Source organism: Salminus brasiliensis, chromosome 8, assembly GCF_030463535.1.
Source record: "Salminus brasiliensis chromosome 8, fSalBra1.hap2, whole genome shotgun sequence".
Taxonomy (NCBI): Eukaryota; Metazoa; Chordata; class Actinopteri; order Characiformes; family Bryconidae; genus Salminus; species Salminus brasiliensis.
In genome coordinates this window covers 34,512,992-34,524,228 of record NC_132885.1, presented here as the reverse complement: position 1 = coordinate 34,524,228, position 11,237 = coordinate 34,512,992, and the positions used below count along the sequence as shown (strand labels likewise).

Genomic DNA, 11,237 nt, shown 5'->3' with positions numbered 1-11,237 from the left:
ATCCAGCGACCTGGGTCCTCTCCTCTACACTCTCCTCTTCAGCTCACCCCACAGGTTTTCAATGGGGTTGAGGTCTGGGGACTGAGATGGCCATGGGAGGAGCTTGATTGTGTGTGTGGTGAACCATTTGTGTGTAGATTTGGCCATATGTTTTGGGTCATTATCTTGCTGAAAGACCCAGTGACGACCCATCTTCAGCTTTTGGGCAGAAGCCACCAGATTTTGTTTTAAAATATCCTGGTATTTCAAAGCATTCATGATGCCATGCACCCTAACAAGGTTCCCAGGGCCTTTGGAAGAGAAACAGGCCCACAGCATCACTGATCCTCCCCCATATTTCACAGTGGGCATGAGGTGCTTTTCTGCATACTCAGCTCTTATGTTACGCCAGACCCACTTAGAGCATTTGTTGCCAAAAAGCTCTATCTTAGTTTCATCTGACCAAAGCACACGGTCCCAGTTGAAGTTCCAGTACTGCTTAGCAAACTCCAAACATTTGGTTAATGATTGTGAGTGAGAAAAGGTTTTTTCTGTGCATGCCTCCCAAACAGCTTGTTGGCATCCAAATAGCACCTGACCCCAAGAAGCTACCATTTGTTGCAATTCTGTAACAGTGAGCTTTGGAGACCTTTTTATTTCTCTTATCATCCTCCTCACTGTGCGTGGTGGCAAAGTAAACTTGCGTCCTCGTCCAGGCTTGTTTACCACTGTTCCAGTTGTTTTAAACTTCTTAATAATTCATCTGACAGTAGATATGGACAGGTGTAGGTGAGTGGCTATTTTCTTGTAGCCATTGCCTGACTTGTGGAGGTCAACACACATCTGCCTTACTTGAATGGTATGTTCCTTTGTCTTTCCCATGTTGAAGAGAAATGGCCTCTGTGTCACATCATATTTATACCCCAGGGAAACAGGACGTTGTGAATTACTAATTAAATGTTCCTACATACTCTGATCAACTTCGTAAACTACTGTAGAATTGACAGAAATACTTTAATTACATTTATTTTCTAAGAAATGTTAGCGGTGCCAATAATTGTGGAACAGGTGATTTTATGAAGAATAATTATTTCTTAGTCAGGGATTTTTTTCCCCCTTACAATTCACTTGAGTTAAAGGTTGGATTTTCCTATTTTTTCCATCGTGGTCCTATATTATTTAGAAAAAAACTCAATTTATTAGAAGCTAAAGAACACATCTTAACCAGGGGTGCCAATAATTATGGAGGGCACTGTATATAGCTTATAGTATTCGCCTAAAGCACAATTGAATTTAGAAGACTTGTGAAACCTCCCAGCTTCCACTGAGAATATACCATTCATGGTGCATTCACCAAAACATTGCTATGAAACAATCCAAAACCAATGCAAAAATCCTGGCTTGGAGGACTGTAGATACTGTTACTGCAGAAAATGCATGCACACACACACACACACGGTTAAAAAAATTTTGGGTGAGCTCAAGAGCTATAGGTTTTAAAGGACATCATTTATTACCCAGTAGACAGTGTTTTACTTACATTGAAGTGAGAGGCTTGTTTTGAAAAAAAAGATAAAGGAAAATTAACATTTACAATATAATGAAATGGTCTTACTGCCTTTAAGAAACAAGCTGAACTTGTTAGGTTAAGGTTAAGCGAATCGCAATTGAATTTAGAAGGGTTGTAAATCCTTCCACCTCCCACTAAGAATTTATTTAGGGTGCATTTACCAAAACATTGCTATAAAATGGGCAAAAATTCTGGCTTCTGGGGGGGACTGTAAATACTGTTACTGCAGTAAACACACGCACACACACACACATTGTAATTATAAGGTTCAAAATAATTTGGGTAAGTTCAAGAGCTATAGGTTTTAAAGGACACCATTTATTAGACAGTGTTTCACTTACATTAAAGTGAGAAGCTTGAAAAAATTAAGTAAAATTTAAATATACATTTACACTTAAAGGCAGTAAGACCATTTCATTTAAGATACAAAATTTTGATTTTAGCTGAACTCACAAAGTTAAGGTTAAGCAAATATTCAACAGAGGTTCCACCAAGTAAGACAGCCTAACACCTGTCCTCAGCCACATTTTTCCCTACTATCTTAGCTTTCTACTAGATTTTGGAGCACTGCTGTGAGGATTTGATTGCATTCAGCAGCAAGGGCATTAGTGAGGTCAGGATGTTGGATGATCACCACGTCATCTCATCCCCAACCCATCTCAATAGTACTGGATGGAGCAGCATTTCGAAGAACACAGTCCCACTGCTACACAGCTCAATGCTTGGGGGCTTTATAGCCTGCACTTGGCATTAGACATGGTGGATGTTTATCTGCTCCAGAGAGTCGTATTCTATTGGCAACACTTTCTTTATAGTGACTAGATAAGTGTATGCATTTGAACATCTGTGTCAGCAATTGATGCAACTTAAAGTAACTGAATGCAATCTTTAAAAGGGGTACCACAAACATTTGGACCTATAGTGTATGTTCAAGTTATTTTTTTTTAATAAACAAATGCTATAGAGGCAGTTAGGGACATTAAACAACTCCATTTCAATGTAGAGATTAGTACAAACAATATAAAGATGAGTACAATTCTATTTTTCAGTGTCTGTGCTTCATGTAAATATTTCTGTTTAACAGAGTTTGCTGAATAATGAAATGCAATTAGAGACTATGGAGATGCTGCAGTGCCTCGGTTTGCTTTCATCTTCTCCAGTCGTTTGGTCAAGTGGCTGTTACTTGCCTCCAACTCCTCAAGCTTGTCCAGAGCAGACCGAAGCTGTCATTTACAAAAACAGTACAACAATGTTTAGCCCATGTCCTTTATTATTACATCCTAATCATGCTTAGCTGTCAGACATTGCACTGTACCACTTTAGCTATTCTGCTAATGAAATCTTGTTTATAGTCAAATCACTTTACTTAAGATGAATAATTGAAGCTCTTTAATACAATGCTTTTCATGAAATGTTAAATACTTTACTATTATGCTTTCATCAATGCTTGCAAGTACACTTTGATCACACAAAAAATATTGTTAAAATTAATTTAATTTCAATACATTTCTTATATACTTGTAAAACAGGTTTGTACATTATTGCAAAGTGTAAAAACAACTACTACAATAATTCAAAATTATTGTTTGGTAAAAACAACTTTTTAAACTTTTAAAACTTTTAAAAATGATTTAGTCCCGTACATAAAACATGATATATTTCACACATCATTCAACTGTTTTGAGTTACGTTAACATTTGTGGGCCTTTTATATCTTTGAGATAATTCAACTATGATAATTACAATAATTAAGTTAATTCAGTTGCCATTGGCAAATGGACAGTGATGAAGCCTGTGAGCTTAAAAATGGTGCACACACAAAAAAAATGCACTGCTGTTGATTTAATAATTTCCTCCATATTACTTTTCTCAACAAGTACTGTAATCAGCTTGGCTGGTTCAATCATCTACAGTGGATTTGTGTATGGAATGCAACCTATTTGAGTAAAACCCACGGCTCCTGGCACCACCTATTTGCCTACTGGGCATGTCTTTCTCCCTACACTCAACCATCATTGTGTGGTCATTCCCCTCAGGCTACACATGTTAACTTGTAAATCAAGGTAGCATTGTGGCTTCCTGGCTTTAAGTTTGAAGGCTGTCAGAGCAAGTTACAACTTTCTGTGCTGCCGAGTGTGGCTGGATGCCATAGCAACCACTCATGCACAAATGCAGAATTATGCCATTAGCTATGTTAAAGACGGTAATTATTAGTTAGGTAAAGTCTCACAGATGTCTTCGAATCAGAATCTTATAATCCTTGGTAGGTGTGAGACTATATGGCCAATCAATTGCAATTACATTAACTTTTCCCTCCCAGCGAGAACAAAATACAGGACTACTGTCACGCCTGCGTCTTGTGCCGCGGCCCGCAGGCGTTCATGAGGACTTTCAAGTCTCACAGCCACGGTCTTATTTTGACACAGACTTTTATGTTGACACTTATGTTCATGTTGTCTTGCTTCATGTGTTTGGTCATTGTTTAATACGTTCCACCTGAAGCTAGGCTATTTAAGGAGGGCTAGCGCTAGCGCTATGTTGGACTAATCGACGGACTCCGTTAATAGAAGTGGTTCGGTCGGACTCATCGACGGACTCCCTGAATTGAAGTGGATCGGTTGAGCATTTCGAATCCGTTGGGCTCATCGACGGCCTCAGAGAGTAGAAGCAAACCGTATGAGCTTAGTGAATCCTGTGAACCCGCTGAACCTAGCTGACTCACTTAACGCGAGGAACGGACTGAACCGTAGGAACCTTTTGGGGATGATTCACGAGAGTGAGCCTAACTCACTTAGCTTCGCTCACGAAGCATAGTCACGGTCTTGAGCTCAAGTACGGGCTGGATGTACTCATGGTAGCGAGCCCCGTAACTGTATCGGTTCTGTCGTTTGGGTTCGGCAGCTGTTCCCTCAGCTTTTAAGTCAAGTAAGTTCAGAAGCGCCTGACTAGCGCGGTCTTGTGTATTTCTCTGTTTTACCCAGGCACGGCCTGTAGGTTTTGGTTAGCTAGTGTTATTGTTCTGGCTCAATCCTGGCACGCTAGCCTAGCCCTTGTATCTCACCAGCCTCAGGTATGCACCTTTGTTTTGTCCGAGTTCATTTGTCATGTGTTTGTTTTGGTTATTCATTATATTCCCTGCATTATTGCTGCATTTTCTTGTTTACCCCTGTTCTGTTGCTATTAAAGCATTCTTGCTTTGGTCCATCCCCTGTGAGTGTTCACCCTCTCTGTCTGACCTAGCCACTCCTGACAACTACAACCTGGATTTACTGTTTTAATAAATATGTTTAATGTATACATTGGTACATTTCTAATACACTCACTGTATTAGATGCAGTTGTAATACTTATTAAATGTGGTAAGTATGATTTTACTAAGTTGTAAAAAATATAGATTTAAATACACATACAGTAATATGTTTAAAGCCTACCCCAGTATACTTCAGTACACTTAACAGAGTAATGCGTTTGTAATATTTTTGTATAATGAAAGTATAATAAGTAATTAACATTAGGCTGCATGTGCTGCTATCAAGTGACCTACTTTGCTATATTGTAACATTTGTCATGGAACTGGAAAGAACAGGAACCCTGATGTTTGATCTAGAATGATGCGGAGGACTAGAACTTCTATAAGATATAATATGAACCGTAAAGTGGCCAATATGGTTGCAAAGCAGACAGCCAAAAATTATGCCACGTTATTATAAGGTAATTACAAAGCATGTCATAAAAAACTTGTTTACTCATACCTCTCTTTGCAGCTTGCGTTTCTCAGTTTTAAGTTCATCCTCCACTTTCTCTGCATTCTCTGCTGCTGATTTGTACCGATTCACTTGGCCTTCCAGACGTGTGGCCTGGCATTGAAAATTTCAAAGATATTTGACTATTCAGGCCAATTCAAAATCCATATCACAAATGATACGCATAGTTAAAAAAAACAGGGAAAATTCTCACATTCTGTTCCAAAGCTGTGACTTCCTGTTCAGATTTGACAAGTTTAAATTTGAGATCACTGATTTGCCTGTTTGCGTCTCCTGCAAAATAATACAAATACTTTTATGGCACAAATAATTATTAATAATACATTAATGATTTTCTCACTGTGTAGATAACAAAAGAACTCTTTATTTTGTCTTATCTTCTAATTTTGCTAAAGTTCTTTATAGTGTGTGTGTGTCATACTCTGCAAATCCATGACGTTGGCATCAGTGCCATTTTCCATCATCTCTCCCTCGAGCCTGGAGACATTGTCTGTGTCGTGCTTCTTTTTTTTCTCTTCAAGTTGTCCTTTAAGTCTCTCAATCTAAACAGAAAGGCATTTGTCTGTTATTTTCCTATTAGTTATAGCTATAAATGTAAATAATTTAAAACACATAGAATACAGCATTATCAGAAGACCAGTTCAATTAAGTTTAATTCAAAGTCTGAAATGAACACCTTATTCATGGGATGGATCTCTGACAGCGGGAAGTGATTGAGCAGTGTGAATTTGTCCAACTTAAACATGCAATAGAAATCATTCAGCCAGGTATTTTTTGTCCTGGCAGTGGATGACTGTCTTCTGTAGTTATATCATCCCCAACACACTGAGACTCTAACATACTGTGTGTGAAGTGGATGTTCTGTCTTAAGGCCTGAGGTGACCAACTGGCTCAAATCTTCACACTGTGTTCACTGCCTAGGACAGGTTAAACACATCAGCTATATACTGTTGTACTGCTGTGAAATGACAATAAAGGAACATTTTAATTTGTATAATCAGTAAACTTCAGTAACATCATTCAAAAACCTTCTATCCAGTTTATTATGAACCGTTAGAGATAATTGGACAAAACATGACACCAGTATTTTAAGGGCAGATGAAAAGGTAGTGACCTTACAGTGCCCTAGAATGTATTTACCTTGGCATAGTTGAAAAATAAAAATAAAATTTTGTACAAAAGTGACACCATAAATCTCAAACACTGCTTAATTAACTTAATTAAAAAGAAAATTAAGGAAAAACAAGAGAAAAAACATTGAGGAAAAAAACATTACATAGCCTATGTGTAACTCTGTTTATGATTATATACAGTGGAGACAAAAAAGTATTTAGTCAGTCACCAATTGTGCAAAATCTCCCACTTAAAAAGATAAGAGAGGCCTGTAATTGACATCATAGGTAGACCTCAACTATGAGAGACAAAATGATTAATTTTTTTTTTAAAGAATAATATTAGAGAATCATTTTAAAGAATAATGTTGGAAAATAAGTATTTGGTCAATAACAAAAGTTCATCTCAATACTTTGTTATATATCCTTTTTTTGGCAATGACAGAGGTCAAACATTTTCTGTAAGTCTTCATAAGGTTGGCACACACTATTGCTGGTATGTTGGCCCATTCCTCCATGCAGATCTCCTCTAGAGCAGTGATGTTTTGGGGCTGTCGGCGTGCAACATGGACTTTCAACTCCCTCCAAAGGTTGTCTATGGGGTTGAGATCTGGAGATTGGCTAGGCCACTCCAGGACCTTGAAATGCTTCTTACGAAGCGTGCTTGGGATCATTGTCATGCTGAAAGACACAGCCACGTTTCATCTTCAATGCCCTTGCTGATGGAAGGAGGTTTGCACTCAATCTCACAATACATGGCCCCATTCATTCTTTCATGTACACGGACCAGTCGTCCTAGTCCCTTTGCAGAGAAACAGCCCCAAAGCATGATGTTGCCACCCCCATGCTTCACAGCTGGTATGGTGTTCTTTGGATGCAACTCAGCATTCACTCTCCTCCAAACACAACAAGTTGTGTTTGTACCAAACAGTTCCACTTTGGTTTCATCTGACCATAACACATTCTCCCAATACTCTTCCGGAACATACAAATGCTCCCTAGCAAACTTCAGACGCGCCCGGATATGTACTGGCTTAAGCAGGGGAACACATCTGGCACTGCAAGATCTGAGTCCCTGGCGGCGTAGTGTGTTACTGACGGTAGCCTTTGTAACGTTGGTGCCAGCTTTCTGCAGGTCATTCACTAGGTCCCCCCGTGTGGTTCTGGGATTTTTGCTCACCGTTCTTGTGATCATTTTGACCCCACGGGCTGAGATCTTGCATGGAGCCCCTGATCAAGGGAGATTAGCAGTGGTCTTATAGGTCTTCCATTTTCTGATTATTGCTCCCACAGTAGATTTGTTCACACCGAGCTGCTTGCCTATTGCAGATTCAGTCAACTCAGCCTGGTGCAGGTCTACAATTTTGTTTCTGGTGTCCTTCGACAGCTCTTTGGTCTTCACCATAGTAGAGTTTGGAGTGTGACTGTTTGAGGTTGTGGGCAGGTGTCTTTTATACTGTTAACGAGTTCAAACAGGTGCCATTAATACAGGTAATGAGTGGAGGACAGAGAAGCCTCTTAAAGAAGTTGTTACAGGTCTGTGACAGCCAGAAATCTTGTGTGTTTGTAGGTGACCAAATACTTATTTTCCACCAGTATTTGCAAATAAATTCTTTAAAAATCAGACAATGTGATTTTCAGATTTTTTTTTCTCATTTTGTCTCTCATAGTTGAGGTCTACCTATGATGTCAATTACAGGCCTCTCTCATTTTTTAAGTGGGAGAACTTGCACAATTGGTGACTGACTAAATACTCCTCCCCCCCCACTGTAATTTGCATTGCATCAGTTACAACACTAGAACCTTTATGATCAATGATCATCCACCTCCTTGTTGCTTCACTCTTTGTAGCTTGCCTAACTATTAATCTAACCATATTGACATTACTCTCAATTTGTGACTTTTCACTTTTCCTCATCAATCTATGACAGACTGTCCTTGTTATTATTATATTTTATATCTGTCATAACTGTGTATTGAAAATGAAAGTTGATCTGCCAGTATACAAGAACCTGTATGACAAGTGTGTAGATTTTAGAGTCAAGTGGGATGTTTAATCTGGAGTGAATGTGAGGTGAAGCATGTCTGAAGTAGCGAGGAACTGAGAGCAGTAGGGAAGGGATGTCCCCAAGCTAAATGAGCTAAATGAGCATCATGATATCATCTGAAAGTACCTTTTTGATTGGATACAAGCGAAACTAAATCGACCACACTGCAGAAACAACAAAAATACAGAAATCTTTGTACAGAAATCTAAATAAGGAAGCTATATAAACCATGTGCAGAAACAGACATATTTAGACTGCCTTGGGGACCACTGACCGTGTCAGGCTAACGCATTATGCTTTAGTGCCTTAGTGTTTAAACTGTCTATGGAAACTTTATGTTTGAATAAAGTTTTGTACCTGCCTTCAATGGACTTCAGAGCTGGAGTGATTTTTCCATCATTTTTAAAGAGTTTTTATTGAGTTATTAGGGGATTTAGATTAAAAGAATCCCACAGGCCACTGCCACCATTGCCAAGTTTGCTGACAATTTGTGATGAACAGACAATGGCAAACGCATTTGCCTCATGTACAATTAGTAAAAGGGAGGTAGAGCAGATGGAGCTCACTCATGAGCATGCTAATAAGAACCATGCTGAAGGTTTTTATTAGACACTGTTACAGAATGAGACAGATGAACAAAAGAGCACACTGTATTTAATATCGATCACGGTAATATTATAATATTATAATATTACCGTGATATAATATTACCGTGATCGATATTAAATACAGTGCGCTCTTTTGTTCATCTGTCTAAGGCCTGATGTATGTGACTGATTTTATATATGCTTGTTTTAATCCACACTTATAGGACAGCAACACCCCTGCAGAGGGTTTGGCTCAGGTGATGCAGGGGTGGGCTAACCCTATAAGAGGTAAGGAGATGGTTCAGGAGGGGGCCCGCATATACTCACTTAAGAGTGCTTCTAGACTGAAAAAAGTGGAGCTCAGAATCAGTCCTATGTCCTATGGTGTTGCGGCCTAAGACTTTTTCTAATTATCTGTACTTTTTGTTTTTGTTTGTCTTCACTGTGTAAATAAAACACGTTGTCAGTAAAAGAATTGTATAGCGTCGTCCCATTCCAACCTGTCATGACATCCCACTCGTTTCATTCAGTCAAACTTTGTGTCTTCGCGAGCATCATCACAATGTGGCGACAATGGTGTTTGGTTCCATGATTGTTGTATTGAAGTGACAGTGGTGTCTGGTTCCCACAAAGCTCATCGCTGCATAGCAGCAGCAGCCTCAACTTTCAACGGTTCTTCAGAGGTCTAGGAGTTGCAACAGAGAAGCGGCTGCAGCGATTCACACTGGCAGTAGTGAGCAAGGCAACTGGAACGACGGCACCGAAGAGACAATGGAGAGGGAACGACCTACAGCGCAATTGGTATGGCAAACTCCTAGAATGCGCACTTTAAAAGAGGATGATGACGTTGAACATTTTTTAACTACATTTTGAACACTTAGCACAAGCTGCATAGGGGCCTGTAGAGAGCTGGGCACTTCACTTGATTCTTTTACTAGAAGGCAAAGCAAGAGCAGCTTATGTTGCAATGGGCGCTGAGGATGCGTGTGACTCTAAAAAACGCAGTGCTCAGAAAGTACGAAATTAACAAGGAGACGTATAGGCAGCGTTTTGAGACTGTGCTGTGAGAACAGATGAAGCATCCTGGGAATTATACACCAGATTGATGGGTCTATATGAGAAATGGATGATGCCATGTGAATAATCAATGAACAGGTTGGTGACCCCTTTATTATGAAACAGTACCTAAAGATTGTGAACCCTCAGCTCCGCAGCTGGATCATCGAACGCAGCCCAACATCAACGGATCAAGCAGTCACACTCGCAGAAGCGTACATCACAGCCAGACAAGCTGAAGGAAAGCTAGAAGAACTGAGCATGCACTGACACAGCAGTGAAGCCAGTAAGTTTGGGAATGGTTATGGTAGTGGTTCTAAACCCCAGGTTTTTAGATCATCCACTCAGGGCTACCGGCAAAGGTCAGACAGAAATGATGTCAGAACCTGCAACATTAAAGGAAGCCCAGATAAAACTATAGAACTGTTTTAACTGTAATCAAATGGGTCATAATGCCAATACCTAAACTTCGGAGTAGTACAAACCAGCTATGTTACACACCTGCAAGGGAAGCTAGTTTAAATCAAGAGTTCAAGATGTGATTTTAGCTGTCAAAATATGGGGTACCTGTCAATGCCCTAATTCAACTACTCACAGGTAGGAATCTCAAAAGAGATTTTAACAGATCAGGGTTATAATTTTACGTCCAGGCAGCTCACTGACGTTTATAAAAACTACTGGGGGTTAGGGGTATCAGAACCACACCATGCCACCCTCAGACTGATGGGCTAATTGAACATTTGGTTATAGAGCACCCTCCACAATTTTTGGCATCCCTGGTTAAGACGTGTTAAAAGTCTTAAAAGTCCTTAAACTGAAATTCAATTTTTATTGTAAAAGCATAATCTCACACAAAAAATGTAGAACAACGTAATCTTTAACTGTGAATTAACTGTGAAATAAGTGAATTAAAAAAGAAATCCCTAAATAAATATATATATATATAGCACCTCTAACTATTCCTAGAAAATAAATTTAGCATTTCTGTCATTTCTACTGTAGATATATACAAAGGGCTGCTGTAGCAAGTGTTGGTAATATTTTCAGAAGCTTGAAAAATACATTCACATTAACAGCTTCTGGTGGCCATAATATAATGCCTGTTGATGTCAACTAATTTCT

At 39.3% G+C, this 11,237-nt stretch overlaps 1 protein-coding gene across 1 annotated transcript in view; it reads right to left on the bottom strand.

Annotated features, from left to right (window-relative positions):
• Nucleotides 1-1,486: 1,486 nt before the first annotated feature.
• Nucleotides 1,487-11,237, bottom strand: part of lrrfip1a (leucine rich repeat (in FLII) interacting protein 1a) — a 49,669-nt gene continuing 39,918 nt past the window's right edge. The window contains exons 17-20 of the mRNA XM_072686436.1: nucleotides 5,734-5,854; nucleotides 5,506-5,585; nucleotides 5,301-5,405; nucleotides 1,487-2,772 (exon numbers count right to left, since the gene is read on the bottom strand). Of these exons, the coding sequence (XP_072542537.1) occupies nucleotides 2,665-2,772; nucleotides 5,301-5,405; nucleotides 5,506-5,585; nucleotides 5,734-5,854 (414 nt within the window). The 3' untranslated portion in view covers nucleotides 1,487-2,664. The remainder of the gene's footprint in view (nucleotides 2,773-5,300; nucleotides 5,406-5,505; nucleotides 5,586-5,733; nucleotides 5,855-11,237) is intronic.